The 18,037-nt window shown below is 33.6% G+C and overlaps 1 protein-coding gene and 1 long non-coding RNA gene across 10 annotated transcripts in view; one reads left to right on the top strand and one right to left on the bottom strand.

Moving 5' to 3' along the window:
• The window catches only part of LOC116549159, a 23,725-nt gene extending 20,855 nt beyond the window's left edge, over positions 1 to 2,870 (bottom strand). The window contains exon 1 of the long non-coding RNA XR_004267726.1: positions 2,790 to 2,870. This is a non-coding gene — a long non-coding RNA (uncharacterized LOC116549159). The remainder of the gene's footprint in view (positions 1 to 2,789) is intronic.
• Positions 1 to 18,037, top strand: part of STXBP5 (syntaxin binding protein 5) — a 181,028-nt gene that overhangs the window by 140,538 nt on the left and 22,453 nt on the right. For 8 of the 9 annotated variants that reach the window (XR_004267725.1, XR_004267723.1, XR_004267722.1 and 5 more), the window contains 4 exons: positions 8,179 to 8,229; positions 12,948 to 13,187; positions 16,257 to 16,626; positions 16,925 to 17,090. Coding sequence is in view for 5 of the 9 variants with exons in the window: in XM_032274510.1 (XP_032130401.1) it covers positions 8,179 to 8,229; positions 12,948 to 13,187; positions 16,257 to 16,626; positions 16,925 to 17,090 (827 nt within the window). In the remaining 4 variants the exon portion in view is untranslated. The remainder of the gene's footprint in view (positions 1 to 8,178; positions 8,230 to 12,947; positions 13,188 to 16,256; positions 16,627 to 16,924; positions 17,091 to 18,037) is intronic. The other variant, XM_032274513.1, reaches the window with a different exon arrangement.

The following is an 18,037-nucleotide window of genomic DNA, read 5'->3' as shown; positions in this document are numbered from 1 at the left end:
GGCGGGGGTGGGGGTGGGCGGGGGCCGCGCCCCGCCCCCCCCCCCGGCCCCCTAAAAAAAAAAGAACAGCTTTACAAAAAAAAAAAAAAAAAAAAAAAAAAAAAAAAAGATCTGTTTCTGAACTCCTGGACTATTTTAGCAAGGGAGATAGACATTGATATTATTAGTTCTAATGGCTACTAAAATGTGTGTGATAAGCAACAAGAGAGTTTCTACTTCCTGGTTCCACTTTTCCTCTTGGATTCCTTGCTATATCCTGCAAATTGAATTTTAATTTACTATCTCAGTTTTATTTAACACAAATACAGTCTAACATTATCCCTTTCAAGAGAGTAGTGTTGGCTGTCACAAAAGTAATATCGTTATTTTTTCTAATTGCTTAAACTCAGTATAAACAAAAATCAGTTTTTTTGGCAGCTTCATCATACAGTCATAATTTTTTTTTTACTGTTATGCCATTTTTTACTATAAATTTCAAATTCTGAAAAGTGAAGCTATAGTTCTGTTTTTTTTTTCTTTCAAGAATGCTTGTTTAGAAAAAAGATGTGGACACAGCGGGTAGAAAAACTAAAGGAAAATTACAAAATATCTGTTTAATTTCAAAGAAGTAATAGCATTCTGCACAATTGAGAACACTTAGGAAAATTTCTCCAGTTGCAAAGGACTAAAAAGCATCACCCATTATAAAACTTATTTATTATATAATCATCCAAGTAGTCCCCTTGCCTGTGTATTTGCTTCTCTTGGACATCATACATCTTTCCTTAGTATTGAAATTTGCATTGCAGACATAATTATTGTGATCAGGTATAACTTCATTATTCCTACTAAGCAAATGCAGCTCTTCACTGTTTATGCAACCAGAAAGTTTGATGTCCTTATTCAGGCTTATATAAAGAGTGCAATGACCGACCTTAACAACCTGCCTACACTGTCTGAAACTAGTTTTCCTCAGATTGAAGAAGCCTTCTGTCAGGGGCAAGGGTTGAAGAATACATAGTGGAAGAAGGAAACAGAAACGATGTGTCTTTCAAGAACTCATCCAGATTGCATGCTTTCAGTTTGAAGGTCACAATAGAAGATGAGTAACTTCAAGGCATGAACAGAAGTTTCTTGATAAATACCATGAAACCAGCTAGCTGGGTAAATTAGTTTCATAAATGATTATGAGACTCCTGGGACTTAGAAATATGAACATCCTTAAATTGTTGGACAGAGTCTACAACCCCATCATCACAAAGTTATATCAGAGGACAGGGTACAAGCCAGGAGGACCAGCTGACTAGAGGTTCTCCAGAGGTGGATCTGCCTCTTCTGGTCTTGCCATCAAGGAGGTTGAATAAACAGACCTGAAGCAAGTATATTCCCCAGAAGTCACAAAAATTGAAAGTTACACGGCCAGGCACAATGGCTCATGTCTGTAATCCCAGCACTTTAGGAGGCCGAGGTGGGTGGATCACTTGAGGTCAGGAGTTTGAGACCAGCCTGGCCAACATGGTGAAACCCCATCCCTACTAAAAATATAGAACTAGCTGGGTATGATGGCATGTGCTTATAATTCCAACTACTTGGGAGGCTGAGGCAGGAGAATCATGCGAACCCAGGAGGTGGAGGTTACATTGCAGTAAGCTGAGATTGTACCAGTTCCAGCATTGGTGACAGGGTGAGTCCTCTCAAAAAAAAAAAAAAAAAAGATACAAACTTTTAACTGGAAGTTCAACTTTAGGCCTTACGGTTGAGACTTAGCCTCCCACTAAAAACAACTATAAAATTGGTCAAAAGATACGAGCTTAGTATTTCCAGACATTGAACAACAGGCATTCCAAGACTGTCATCCTTGAGAAAATAGAGATGCATGAGGTGAGCCCCACATTTCTCCCACCTTTCTGCTCAGCTTTCTGCCACAGACCAAGTTCCTGTTGCAGCACAAGTGGAGCTGCAGTATCAGAAGCTTGAGGAGGCAAAGCGTGGAAGTTCTGGTTGCCGGCATGACTGGAATATTTGCTAGAGAGGAGGAACTGCTCCAAGAAATTCTAGAAGTCTCTGTGGAGATTCAAGCTAGGTCCTGAGAACTGTCTACTTTAAATGCTTGTATTAGAACTATGTTAAACCAATGATCTTAAGTCTTTGTCTTAAGTTAGAAAAAGAAGGGCAAATTAAACGCCAAGTTAGTAGAAGGAATGAAATAGCAAAAAGTAGATATCAGTGAAAGAAAACATAAATAATAGAGGTAAACAGTTTTCAACAATGAAGACAATAGGCAGACATTTCTAACCATGAAAGAAGCCAAGGAATATAGCAGTAGTTTTTAGAAACTTCCTCATGATCAAAGTTCCACAATTAAGTACTACAGCAAAATAACCCAAAAGATGGAAAGCCATGATAGGAAGATTGATGTTGATCTTTGAATCCATTTAAACTCAAAACCTACACTCAACCTGTGTGTAAATTGTGTTTATCATATGTAGTATAAGTTTTAAAACTGGTAAATGTGAAAATAACATAACTATTAAAAATTGAGAAGAAGGAATATTTGTTCATAACAGGAAAAGAGGGCTACTTTCCTGATCTTTGATAGCTGAGAGCCAATCTTTACTGTCAAGTAGTTTTAGAAATATTTCAGCCTTCGAATATTTTTCACAGTGTGTTTTCCTAAGAGCTTTTAAGATATGATATATCTTGTAGTTAAAAAAAAAAAAGTTTGAAATGTAGTTTCTTTAGTTTCACTTTAGTTAGATTTCGGGAAAAGTAAATGTTTGTTTAAGCATATAGTATCACATTTTTTCTACATATTAGTGGCTATCTGTATTTATACAAAGATATCAGATGGATGTTCAACCAATTTTAATGGTTATTTCTGGTTAGCAGGATGTTGGGTTAAGCTGTAATTTTTTTGCATTATTTGAATTATTTATAAGAAGAATTATTTTTACAAAAACAGTTTAAAATTTTAGTTTAAATGTTCGTAGTGACATTGTATGTGGTTAACAACAACTGCCTGAGGTTTTCCCAGCTTTACACTAAAGTACCTATGAAATCAAAGAAAAATAGGAACATTCAGTTCCAATAGAAATTAGATAAGGATACGTGATCACAACCCAAGTCAGTATTGCAACTCAAGACAAAGCTTTGGTAGATGCTGCACAGTTCTTCTGCCTGGCACTTACAAGCATTTAGATAGAAGCCTCTTCATGCAAGGGAAAGAAACCCATTACAGATGTCCTAAGATTTAAATCCTTTCCCTCCTTTCCTCCCTCTCCCTCACCTCCTTTCTCCACTCTGCAAAAGGCATGCATGCAAAATAGACAAGCTAACATTCCGAAGGAAGTAGGCGATAACTAGTTAACATTCAGATTTCTTAGTGCACTCTGTAGTAACAAAATGGACCAGCTTCTTGAGTTTTGAGGGGATGTAGTTGTGAGCAAAACTTTGACATTTTACCAAAGTTATACATATTTCTCTTTGTTTTCATCTAAACCGAAATTTTTGTAGTATTATAATACACCTTTGAAAAAATACTAAAGGCATGCTTTAGAGCTCCTGGGGTTTAGGGGGAGTAGTACTGGCATTCTTTCCCTTATAAAACTCTATTCTAAGGAAATAATCTAAAATGTATGCAAATATTTATGTAAAACATTTTTATTTCTGTGTGTACTGAAAAACTGGAAAATGCCTGATTTATAAGTGTTTGTATAAATATGCAGCCATTAAAATATACTGACAGCCAATGACATGTAAAAATAATGCTTATTTTAATAGTGAAAAACAGCAGGATACAGATTTCTTTATGTAGTTGATCTTACCTATGTAAAGTGGATTTTTAAAAGTGACTGGCAGGAAATATGCAAAAATGTTGCATATGGGCATTAATAGTGACCTTTTTTTCTGTATATTCTTAATTTTCCAAATATGCTATAAAAACGCATAATTTAGAATAACTCAAAGATAAAAATACATGTAGTATAAGATGCAGTAAGATAATATAATTCACTATGGGCCTCTAAATCTGTTAAGAGGATATGTATTTACATTAATTCTGTGCATTGAAAAAAAATACAAGCTTTAAAATACTTTCAGGAAGAAGCTAAAAAACATTATCCTGCATGTAAAACACCTCACACAAGAGTTGATACTGTGATTTCATCAGTATGATGTTATAGAACACGCAAAACTGTTCTGTGCTTAAGCATCAGAGCAGTGATTATTCCTGGAAATTGGACAGGGATTAATGAGAAAGAAGCATGCATGTCCTTTTTGGGGTGAATGGTGATGTTCTTTATCTTGCTTGTTGTAACGAGTTTGAGTTACAGAGATGTATATATTGTCAAAACTCGGTGAATATACCTTTAAAATTTGTGCTTTGGATGTAAGTTTTGCATCAAAAGAAAATATACTCTTAACCAAAAAAGAAATGTTTGGGGAACATCTTGTTTTGTAAAAATGTACAAATTCTCTTGCTGGATTTGCCTCCACGTCCTACAGTCTTAGGTGTTACAGACTGAGATAGGTATAAATCCCTTGTACTCCAGTTGATGCCTTGTGCTCAGCTCTGTGAGTATTATGTACTGCATTTCATTGGAGTTGTTTCATCTAATGTGAGCTGTTGGGAGGCCGGAAGTATATTCCTGCCCTCTGGCACATGATGGGAATATTGCCCAGTAGATACTAAATAAATGAATATTCACGCCTCCACATGTAACACAACTTTTTCTCTACTCATGGAAGCTCTTAGCGCTGTATTTTTAAATATTTCTTGATAGCTAGAATTAACACAAAATAACAAAAGTTAATCATTAATATTGTCATTTCAAGTTCTGAATTCAAGGAGATTGCTTAAAATTATATCTAAGTATAATAGAAATCTGGCTTAAGTATCTGTCATTTGAACAAAAAGTTGGTGTCCAGGTTGTGGAAATCCAATTGCAGAATGTTTCAGGAGAAAATAATAAATTGACTAATTAAAATTTATATGCCATGCAAAAAGTCTTCCCAGCCATTTTGTGTGTGATTTTAACCTCTCAATAAAATGTTGAAATTAGACTGAGGATTATTTGGAAAGCTGGTTATACTTAGTATTTTTTACATAATAAAAATAGTAGAAAAAAACTTTTATTCTATAGGAGAGGTTAACTTAAAATTTTAAGATTTGATGTTATATAAAGTGATTTATAGTAGAAATCCTAAGGAGGATCAAAAGCATACACCTGCAAAATTCGGAAGGAAATTTTGTGCTGGTATATTTTTTGACAGCAAGGTATGTATAGATACTGAATGAAAGCATAAATATGTTAAATATTTCAAATTGATTAAAATATGTATTTAACATTTTATTTAGAGATGAATTTGTTACTTATATCTTATAAATCACTCAAGTTATTTCTCTTCTTTGTTTAGCCATTATGAGTTAGTTTTTGAAATGAACTTAAAAGGTTGAGCTTATTATAGTGGTACATTGCATTCTATGCTTTTGTCCTAAAGTTTTTTTATGGTTTTATTTTAGTTACTTAAAATTTTGCCATATAATTAGAATGAAGGGACATTAGATTATTTACCTTATTAACAATAAATAATAACATTTATTAAATCATACTATGTGCCAGGTATTATGCTCAGTACTTACGTCATCTTATATAATCCTCACAACTGTCTATCCTCATATTACAAATGAGGAAACTTGAAGTTTAGAGAGGCAAAGTGATTAGCCTAAGGTTACACATGAAGTAGTTGAAGTGAATGTGAACCTAGGTTTGAGCCGATTCCAAACCCAGTCCTAACCACTACACTTTACTCTTCCACATTTTACAAGCTAGTTGTTGAGACTTGTTCACAATGTTTTCGATGGGCTTAATTATATATACATACTGGGATTCATGGATTTGTCTTGGTTACTACCATAAAGTTCCTTAGTGTCTAAGGACCTTGTTACTCAAAAGTGTGGTCCACAGACCAGCAGCATCAGCAGCTCCTGGGGCTCCTTGGAAACGTCTCTTAAGCCCTAGTCCCAGAGTATAGCATCAGAGTGTGCATTTTAACAAGATCTCCATGTGACTAGTGTGCGTATTCTAGTTTGAGAAGCAAGGGATTTAAAATAATTTGATCAAATAAGAGTAATGATATCTAAAGAGACTGTATCCGTATAATATGATTCTAAAAGAGTTATCTTTAGACTGTGCCAAATTGATTTTCTACATCTGTTTACATGCACATTGTATAGATATTACTTATCAGTCTAGGTATATGATACCTATGATATTTGTTGAAGATCTTTGGATTTTTTTTTCTGGATTTATTAAAATCTCTGTTAAATATTGCCTTTTGGAGGACTGTTTTAGGGATATAATATTTTCTAATTTTGAGGGTATTGGGTTTCAAGCACAAGAGCAACCTTGTATGTGACATCAACTAACTACAGATTTTATTTGGCCATTTTATTTTTTGTATTGCATTTTCTCTTTTAACTGAAATTTTTTACATTGGTGAAAATGGGCTGACTTTTATAAATGTGACCCATTGTTGTTTGTTAAAGGACACTAATTAAGTTAATGAAGCTGAGAAGTGAAAACTTGATGTCCCTTCCAACCCCCATCCCTTCCCAGTTTGCCTAATGCCTCTTTCCTAACACTGGATTTGTCATTTTTTTAGATGTGGAAGTCATGTACTATGACTGGATTTCTCTTTGTTTACATGGCGCCCTTATGGACTAGCAGGGTCTGTGCTTTAAATATCTCCTAACAGTCCAAAATTTAACCTAATATATGTATTCCTGTATTAACAAACGAATGCTTTCTGACAGTTTCACACAGGAAGCACTTTTCTTTTACGCATGTACTACCACTAACGTAATAGCTGTAGTTGAACAACCCCTAACTTTAAATCACTTTCTAGATTAAGACAGTAACTGATTTTGAGGATGGAAAGTGGATTCCAGTAAGTTTATACATTCACTCTTTTTCCAATACTACAGAACAATACCTGTGGTTTGCATCTTATGTAAATACCATAGTTTTAGATTTTACATGATCTTACTTAGTTTTTGCTTTTCACTAAAACATACATAGAAGAGTTAACTTTCATCAAGGAGTGGTTGAATCAGATATTGTATAAAGTAATCAAATACTTAAATTTGATTAGATATAGGTTTGGCCTATAAGCTAGACATTAACTTAAAAAGTAATGAACCCAGCCAGACACAGTGGCTCACGCCTGTAATCCCAGCACTTTGGAAGGCCAAGGCAGGTGGATCACTTCAGTTTGGAGTTCGAGGCCAGCCTGGCCAACATGGTGAAACCCTGTCTCTACTAAAAATACAAAAATTAGCTGGGTGTGGTGGTTTGCACCTGTAATCCCCACTAGTTGGAAGGCTGAGGCGGGAGAATCGCTTGAACCTGGGAAGTGGAGGTGGCAGTGAGCTATCATTCCATTGCACTTCAGCCTGGGCAACAGAGTAACACTTCGCCTCAATTGAAAAAAAAAAAAGGAATGAACCCAGTAGCTATGAAGAGGATGAGCTGGAAAGATTGTATATCACTTACCCAAACTTAGTCTTATGCCTCTATTCTCCTTATCTGCAACACCTTTCTTCTGAGAAGTTACTTTGTCTCACTCAGAAAAGCCTAACCCTTTCCTGTGAGCCTAAGAAATAATTAAAAGTTAAAATTTAAAAGTCTTTCTTAAAGTAAAAATTTTAAGTACAAAAAGTTAATGCATCAAGTAAGTACAAACTTTTAAAAAGTTGACCAGGCATGGTGGTTTCACGCCTGTAATCCCAGCACTTTGGGAAGCCATGGCAGGAGTTTGAAATCAGCCTGAGTAACATAGTGAGACCCCATCTCTACAAAAAAATCTAAAATAGCCAGGCACAGTGGTTACATACCTGTAGTTCCAGCTGCTTGGGAGACTGAGGTGGGAGGATCGCTTGAGCCCAAATAATTGAGGCTGCAGTTAGTTGTGATCACACTGCTGCACTCAGCCTGGGCAACAGAGTGAGACCTTGTCTCAAAAAATTAGAAAATAAAAAGTTGAAAATAAGATTTACTTTCCATTCCTAATATTACTCATTTTTTCATTATCTCAGCATCTAGATTTAGTAATAAAAGTATTCACTTCTGTCTTGAATCAGTTGACATTAGTATGAATCAAATATTCTTCAGAATTTTAAAAATGTCTTTTATTTTTCAGCAAAGATGTCAAGGAAGTTAAGCTTACCTACTGACCTAAAGCCTGATTTAGGTAAGTAAAATAAATAAATAAATAAATATTCAAAATAATTTAACTCCCTATAATGGGAAGACAAGGAAATCTGAAGACTTATAATTAACTGTAAGATAGTCATTGGAAAGCAAGTTTAAAATGACTAAGATGCTTAAGGTTTAAACATTCTTTAGCCTTTAGAATGCTGTCTGTAAATTTAAAAAGAGAATTGTAATATAAATTCAAGCAAATCAAAAGAATATATTTTCTTAACCCTCTCATACTCTATGTCTAAACAGAATTTAGCATAAGAATAAATTTGTGCAATTTTAGATTTTTATTAAAAATGGTTATATCCCATTTAACCACCTGAAAACCTATTTTGAACTCTATAATTTATGAAATTATTTTTATACTAATGAAATATTTAATATTTAAAAATAGATGATTTTTTCTATATTATAGAGAATCATAGCAAGAATCATTACTAACTTTTTGATTGTAATAAATTGGGAAATATTTCTTTCATAGTACTTTCTGTGTAATTCATTTATTATGAAAGCAGGATGAATATATTCACATATTTATTTTGCTTTATATCCAACCCAGAAACAGCTCCTTGATAGTATATAGGGACAAATGACATTTCAACAAAGAAAAAGTAGTATTTCCTATAATACCTGTAAAACATGGTATCTTTTTAAACTCATTTTTTATTTCTGTTGCCTTTACCTAAATAAGTATGACTGCTTAAGGATGATTTCACCCACCTCTATCTTAGAGGTAACTAGGTTTTCTCCCTTGCATTAGCCCTCACCCCTCACCACTATTTATTCTCCAGATTCCTTGACTATGTTTCTTATGTATCATGTCAACTTAGGTGTTGGTCCATTTAAACCTACTAATTTTAGCATTTCCAAATCATTATCTTACCTCAGTTAAGATTTTAACCTTGAGCAGTTTCATCTCTTGGCATTATGTTTTGATTTGGGAATATAAAAGTTTGTTGAATAAGGCTTTGTGCAGGGAGGAGAAAGTGATACATACAAGTAGCATGTTTTAAGTATGTAGAGAGTAGCATAAAAACAGTGATTTTATGGCATGATTGTATCATGTAGAGCTGGATGGAGGCATTAATGACAAATTTTGTTTGAGTATAGATCAGCCAATAAGATCACATATTCAGGCACTTTTCTGACATCTAAAAACTAGAACTTTAATTCTTAATAATAACCATAACATTTCAGCTGTATGATAGTGGTTATGGGCTATCATATCACAGAAAACAAAGTTTTAGACTTGAACGTAGACACAAATTCTGACACTACCATATGCTAGCTTGGTCATTCTGGGCAAGTCATTTAACCTCTCTGAGCCTCTATTTAATCATTTGTTAAATTGTGATGATAATACTTTGTAAGGTGGTTATGTAGACTCAATAAAATGATAAATGTAAAGTATTAGTGCCTGGCACATGGTAGGCCTGCTCTTATTACTAGAGCTACTAAAATTAAACTTTTATTCCGTTTATTTAGTTTGCCAAACTTGTATAAATGAGCTCACAGAGACCCATAATACCTAATTTAAAAGGAGTAAATGGAAGTTGTAATTCATGAATTGCTGAAAATTCTTTTTTTTTTTCAAAAGTTGAGGCAGATAATAAAATAAGTAACCTATCTCAGTTTTACATTTGACTCTTATTCAGTCAATTTTTCCATTTTGATCTAGCTTTAGAAGTGGCTTTGGTAATCTAATTTTTATAGATAAGTCATGTAATAAAAATACAGTTTTAGGTTGTGAATTTTATATAGTTAGTCTATTAAATTCAAACATTGCTCATTTGACCTATGAGTTAACATTTAAAGTATAGGTTGTTGTGAATCACCCGTTGTAATTTTAATAGTTATCATTAAGAGTTTTTCCACAGGTTAATTTACAAAGAAATCTGTTTTATCAACTTTTCTCATATCATTGTTTTCTCTTACTATCAGTACGTCACAACTGAAAATGTTCATTTGCCTTGTATATGTATGCTTTACAAGTAACAAATTAAATGTACTTATTGTAATTTTAAAAATGTATTTTACTAAAATAACTTTGAAAACTATAAAGAAAAAATAAATATTTGTAATCAAAATTATATTATAAACTTTCTGTATTGAGGCGTTGATTATGGGAAGTTGTTTGATTTATAAGAAGTAGTTCTTTTCTACCATATCATAATTTGTAAATTATGGAAATGCAATCTCAAGCAAAAGAAAAATGTTTTTAGAAACTGCAGTTAAAAAAAAAAGATCCATAGTATTATCATAACTAATATTACTGTTTTCAGAGGCTACCTATAATCAAAATTACGTTGCATATAGTTACTGGGAAATATTTTAAATCTATGAATCTAAATTTGATGGCAAAAACTTTTTGTAGAGTATAACTAGGATTTGGCTATACCTTTTTTATTTAATAAAGAAAGTACAACTTAGAAGACTTTAACATGTTTTATATTTTTCACATTTTGGAGAGTCCTTTCTTTCACAAGAGCATTGAAAGCATGTGATTTAAGGAGTTATTAGATGTAAGTAGTAGAAGCTACTGGGAATTTTAATAAATCCTAATGGTACAGCAGAAGCATTGGTTTAGATATTCTCAACTATAAATCTGCCTTCGTCAAGTGTTCACTGAATTCCTTTCACATGCAAGGCACGGTGCTAAATTCCACAGGGTATCAAAACAACACATTCTTTGCTTTCAACATACTTGCAGTCACTTTAGAGTGAGGCATGAGAAAAGTCAGAAGTAACTACAGAACAAATGTACTGTAAGTTTCATGGGAGAGATACATGGCTATAGGTATTCAAGAGGGAGAGAAACTATGTAGGTTGTAGGAATCAGGAGAAACTTGAGGAAGATGACAGGAACTGAGATGGAAAATAAGCAGAATCTTGATAGGTAGGAGAAAAGGCTGATGCAAGGGCACCAATCAGAATACCACAAGCAAAAGCCTACAAGTAGGTAAGTAGAGGTTATGTTTGGGGAAAATTGAGTGGCTCTGTTTATTTCCCACAATGAACTGAAACAGAGTAGCACAGGGAGATAGGGCCAGGAGGATAGGTTAAAGATATTTTGTGAAGAGTCTTAAAAACTTGAGTAAGATTATAAGCATGATTAAATAAAGAGGAGCTACTAAGGATTTTTTAGATTGAGGTCATAGAATTATAGATATGCCTTATAAAATTTAATTGGGTTTTGTTAGTAGTGAGATGCTGTGGGTGAGGAGATCAGTTGGGAATTGTCTAAGTAAATGGCGATGAGAACCTGAACTTAGGGTAATGGAAGTAGATTACCAGTGGAAAGAAGGAAACAAAAATGTGCAATAAAGTACCTTAGGGCTTGGCATCCCATCAGATGCATAGGTCAAATGAAAGGGAGGAACCCAAACTGTGGCTTATCTTAGGTGTTTCTCCCATTGAGAACAGGAGTGTCATTAATATAAATAGTGCCATTCGAAGAATTTACTGGTTTGGGGGAAATTATGTGTTTTGGTTTTGCATAGTGAGACATAACAGGAAAAAAGTCCAAGAAGTGTTTGGAAGTGATGTTCCAAGAGAAACAAAAAGGCTAGGGCTTGAGACAAGCTTGGGATTAGCAACAGGGAAGGTAGCTAAAGATGGGAGAAGTTTTATTAGTATAATTTTTTAAATGTCCCTGTCATTACAGACAGAGCTGGGTAAAGCAGGTTGCCTGGTATCAAGTATGAGTCAGATGACAGTTATACGTTTTGGTGAAAATGCCTTAGGTGAACGCGGATTACGATTAAAATGACATTGAAGAAAAATGAGAAAAAAGCTAAACTTTTGTTGATTAAAGGTTTTTATATGGGCTGGTCTGAAAAATAAATGATCCATCATACAGTAAATTAGAGGGTAGAATCAGAGTACTTCTAAATGCATTTTAAGGTAGAAAATGGAAAAGATCCACACTTGGCAAGCTCTGCCAGTTATGGATTATATTACCAAAGAAAGACACAGTACCATGAGAAGGAAGGTGCTGAGGGCTGAGCAGCCGGGATCCCAAGGACTGCACATTCAGTTATTCATCGACATGCACCCAGTCCAGTTCTGAGGAATGTGAATTTGTTTATATATTTAAGAAAAGGGGAAAATTTATTAGCATCAAAGTAAATTGCTTTTGTTTGCAGTTACATTTGACCCTTAAACAATGCAGGTGTTAAGTGAACCAACTTCTCACTCTGATCAAGTCAAAAATCTGCATATAACTTTTGAGTCCCCAAAAACTTAACTTCTAAAAGCCTATTGTTGACCGGAAGCCTTCCCAGTAACATAAACAGTAAAGCCATATTTTGTATGTTAGAAGTGTTATATACTGAATTCATATAATAAAGTAAGCTAGAGAAAAGAATGTTATTAAGAAAATCATAAGGAAGAGAAAATGTATTTACTATTCCTTAAGTGGAAGTGGTGGTTTTTCCATTGAATAGACTGAAGAGAAAGAGAAAGAGGAGAGAGGGGTTGGTCTTGCTGTCTCGGGGTGGCAGAGGTAAAGGAAAATCCATGTATAAGTGGACTTGTGCAGTTCAAACCCATGTTGTTCAAGGATGAACTAAAATGAAGTTAAAATTAAATATTCTATAGATGTTGTCTTCTTGCAGATCAACTGCTTGGCCAAATTTATACCAAAAAACCCCACAAATAACTTACTTTATAACTTGAGCAATCTCACAACATTTTTAACCATTTCAGATGTAAAGGATAACTCCTTCAGCAGATCGCGGAGTTCAAGTGTAACAAGCATTGACAAAGAATCCCGAGAAGCAATCTCTGCTCTTCATTTCTGTGAAACATTTACTCGAAAGACAGACTCGTCCCCTTCCCCTTGTCTGTGGGTTGGAACAACGCTAGGAACAGTGCTTGTCATTGCACTGAACCTTCCCCCAGGGGGAGAACAAAGACTTCTTCAGCCCGTAATAGTGTCTCCAAGTGGTATGTATGCTTTGCTGCTGCACATAAAGTTATATTACAGGTTTGATTTACTATGATGGAAGCCTTTGTTTTTCATTCTTGAACTGATCTAAGAATTCTAAAATGTAAATGGGGACAGCAACAGCCTTATGTTTTAATGAAAGAATACATAGAACAAGATTTCAGAATGTTGTTTGTTTATACAGCCATTCAAGTTTTGCCATTTTTTTAAACTCTAGAACATGTGTAAAATAATTACTATGTAAGAAAATATTTTTTTAAAGAAGATTACAGTAGTGCATTCATAATACCTCAAGCAAATACCACAAGCAAAAGAATGGTGTACATTAAGAGAAAAATACAAAAATACATTTTTAAATATTCTACACATGGTTATTTTTAATCTCCAAGAGTGAAACCTGAGATTATTTTTCTACTTTGAAGTGTTAGGAAAAGGTGACTTGAGTGCAAATTTTAAACAATAGTAATAGACTTTGTATATTGAAAATGAGTTTGGATTTTGTCGAATGTTTGTGGAGTCTGTTAGGTCAGGAGATACCTGAGAATTCTTATTTCTGTTACTACTTATTTATGCTCATCCAGATAGAAATAACCATGATTTTGCTTGTAAATCTCTCTTGTTAGTGTACTGACTTTTACAGTTTTTGGAACTTAGAAGTTAAACTGCAATTATAATAATATTTCTGAGCCATCATTACATTAAATAGTTTGATTTATTCATTTTGCTGTATAAATGCTTGAGGATATACTGCATATCAGTTTGTTAAATTAAAGAAAACAGGTTACATAGTGATATTCTTAGCAATCTCAGTTTTTATTAGTAAACAACAAATATGTGTATTGGAATAAAATAAACTGGAAAGTTGAAAATCAAATGTTAACAGGAGTTGTCATTGGTAAGTAGGATTTGGAGTCATTTTTATTTTCATTTTTTTTACTGATTTGGAGTTTTTAAATTTTCTATGGCAAACATATACCAATCTGTAATAAGAAAAAAATGTTTTCAATAAATGAAAATGAGTGAGCAGGAATAAATATAGATAATTTACTGTTAACTACAGAAAAAAAAGTAATATACTTTCCAACTTGCAGTAAATTGAATTAGCTGGAAAGTGAGTACAAAAATAACTTTCATATGTAAGAAAGAAACTTAGTTTCCTCTCAATGATGGAATCTTTGAGGTTTGTTTTTAAAAAGATGCTTATTTAAAAATATGTCAGTGACATTTATATCATCTCTTTTGGCACTGTGAGAAGAGAGAGGTTTTCAAGCTGATGGGTTTCTGTAGTTAAGAACCTAAAGTGGTCTACTTTATCTGCTGTTATTTTTTCTTTTCTTCAAGAGGAAAATTCAACAGTTAACCACTACTCTACTGGGAAACATGCTGAAGTCCCATCAACTACAGGAAAAGCAAACATTTAAAAGTTATTTTAGGGCAATTTTTTTTTAAATCCACATGCTAGAACAATGTATGTGCTATAAACAGTTCCCAAATTAGCATGGATAATTCAGCTGACCTCATCAAAGCTTTAAAGGCAGAAGGACTCTTTGGGTGCACCAGAATAAAAAATAAGAGACCTTGAAAGAAAAGTTAGCTTTATAATATGTTTTAAGGTAAATAGTAATTAAAACTATAAGAGTAAGACTGTCATATGTTTCTGAGTTTTCTACCAAGCTTCTTAAAATAGTTAAATTATCTGCTCACTGAACCTGGATGTAGAGTAGGGTTACTAGATTTAGCAAATAAAAATATAGGATATTCAGTCAAATTTTAATTTATATAACAAATACTTTAATGTAAGTGTGTCCCATTTAGGCTTGGACAGATATGTAGCATTTGGGACATACTTATACTAAAAAGTATTCATTGTTTATTTGAAATTCAAATTGAGGTATGTGCTCTATTTTATCCTGCAGCCTTACTGCAGATAAAACATAAATGCAAAGTGGAAAGGAAAGAATATTTGTTTCTTTTAAGAAAAGTTTTGAGAGAACATCAGGAATTTGTTTTCTTACAAATAAAAGAAAATAATATACGGACAAAATACTGCAAGCTATAAAACCTTATATAAATTTAAAACAAAACATGAAAAGTCTTTAAGAACTGAATGCTAACTCAGTTGTCTACCATCCCTTCCATTCTATTAATGTTGTAAGTTTACTGAGAAGTGAGCATTAAAGCATATTTATACATTATCAAGGATATAGGGGAAAGGGTATCATTAATTGAAGCAAGTTAAAAAATGTAGCCTCTAGATTAAGACGATAAGCTGACCGAAATAATGCCTTAAGTATATCTGACATTTGTTGTAAATCATTTAAAAGGAATTATGATTTTAGAGGTAATGATTACAAATATGTGGATTTTTTTTCTCATTGGCCATCTAGATCAGTACTGTTTATTAGAAATGCAATGCAAAGCCACATACATAATTTTAAATATTCTAGCAGTCACATTAAAAAATTTTTTTAAAAGGTGAAATTAATTTTAATAACATTTAGCCCACTGTATCCTAAATACTGTCATTTTAGCATGTAATTATTAAAAACTACTAAGGTGTTTTACATTTAGCTTTTTGGAGTACTAAAATCTTCAGATGTGGCATGTGCTTTACTCTCGCCACACACTGCAGTTGTTCACCACACTTTGGACAAGGCGCATTCCCAGTGCTCTGCAGCCACACGTGGCCCCATACTGACTGCTCCAGGCGCTGTCCACCTGCTCTCCTGCTCACTGGTAGTGCACTTGCTGGGTGTAAGAGAAAACAGTTCCAGATACTCTGGCATGTCATTTGTTTATTCATTTAAAGACCAGATACATGTTTGCAATATTTATTATATGTAATTAAATTGTGAGTGATGATTAGTGGCATTTATCTATTTGGAGCATGTAAGTTGATATCTTTTTCCAGACTCATCAGTATCATGCTTAAAATCTGAATCCTGTCAATGAGCCAGTGTTCAATTCAATATGCATTCAACATATTTTTGAGTATCTGCTATCTGTCAAACTTAGAATAAACATGTTTATAAGATATTTAAGTTATTTACTAGACTTCTATATTTTAGGTACTATATTGAGGTTAAAAGGTGCAATCTTGAGAATGGCATTTCTGGATACCACAGGCTGCTTAATACCACCTGCATATGAACCCTGGAAAGAACACAATGTTCCGGAAGAAAAAGATGAAAAGGAGAAACTGAAAAAACGGCGGCCTGTATCAGTATCCCCCTCCTCTTCTCAGGAAATTAGTGAAAACCAGTATGCAGTGATATGTTCTGAAAAGCAAGCAAAAGTAATCTCACTGCCAACCCAGAACTGTGCTTATAAGCAAAATATTACAGAGACCTCATTTGTGCTTCGTGGAGATATTGTAGCATTGAGTAACAGTATCTGCCTTGCCTGTTTCTGTGCCAATGGACATATAATGACTTTTAGGTAAGAGTTAGATTTTTTTTAAAACAGTTATAGCATTTCCTCCCCCAGGTTATACTACAGAATTGTTTAAAAGAAATGTTTTTTTTTTTTTTGTTATAGCCTTAGACTCTGAGAATTTATTTTGATTCAGTTAATAGTGAACAAGTATATGAGGAGTATAAACCATTTTTTTATCTCCCACTCAAGTATACAAACTAAATCATAAGATTTGTAAGGTCTCTGCCATTTTTAACAATGATAGTATGTTCAAGACTAAAACCTACCTTATAATTAACAAGTTTTTAATTTTTTTCTCAAGTTTGCCAAGTTTAAGACCTCTATTGGATGTGTATTACTTGCCCCTTACCAATATGCGGATAGCCAGAACGTTCTGCTTTACCAACAATGGACAAGCATTATACCTTGTTTCACCTACAGAAATCCAGAGACTTACTTATAGTCAAGAGACCTGTGAAAATCTTCAGGTAATTAATAGAAATATTACTATGATTTCTTCAGAGGTAAAGTATTATCTGAGGGCTCTTATACTATCTGTTCCTTACTTTCATGGAAGTATACAAGTGAGCCTACATGGGAAAATCCGAACCATTGAATTAGACTTTCAGAGCACATGCTTTGCGACTTCCATGATGAACTGTATCATCTTCAGACATCTACTGTAAGAGCAGTTTCGTCTTACTAATCTGTATCTGTCTTTCCAGTGATGGCAGAGAAATATAAACTGTTACCTGCATTTTATACCTACTCTCCACGTAGAATAAATATCTATTACATACACACACACACACACACAAACACACACAGTCCTTTTTAAAGAAGTGTGTTAACGTGAAAATAAATGAGTCTATTTTAGGGTAAATTTTGTAATCCCATCTCCTATTCTGTTTATTCACAAGGATATTTACACATAGAAGAAAAAATATTATTTGATAGTTTTCCTCTGAATATTTTGGTTGATCTTTTTTGAGAGACTATATGCAAATTCTTTACTTATGGAACTGTGCCCTTTTTTTAAGTATTTGAGTGTTGTATGTGCTTCTGTGTGTATTCGAAATGATCAGTTTAGCTTTACCTTCCAAAGTAAAAGTGCTCTGGAAATCTTGAGCTAAAATATTGATTGATACTTGATATTTAGAGGAAACCACTATATAGAGGAACTTTATAATGAAAGTTTTTTCAATTAATTAGCCCTGTTTTACACATTTACAAATTTGAATTTGTGGCTTGTTTTTAGAGCATGAGCTTTAGAGTCAAAAAGGCTAAATTCAAGTCCGTCCTGTTAACTATGTAATTATGTGGTCATAGACAAGTTACTTAATGTCTCTTAGCATCATCTGTAAAATTAGCATGGAAATAGTATCTCAGAGGATATGGTATGGATTAAAGGAGACAGTGCTTAGCATAGTGCCCC

This window comes from Sapajus apella, unplaced genomic scaffold (assembly GCF_009761245.1).
Source record: "Sapajus apella isolate SASKATOON/1434 unplaced genomic scaffold, GSC_monkey_1.0 scaffold6, whole genome shotgun sequence".
In the NCBI taxonomy this organism is placed as follows: domain Eukaryota; kingdom Metazoa; phylum Chordata; class Mammalia; order Primates; family Cebidae; genus Sapajus; species Sapajus apella.
Note: the sequence above shows the minus strand (reverse complement) of the source record. Positions and strands in the feature narration are given on the sequence as shown.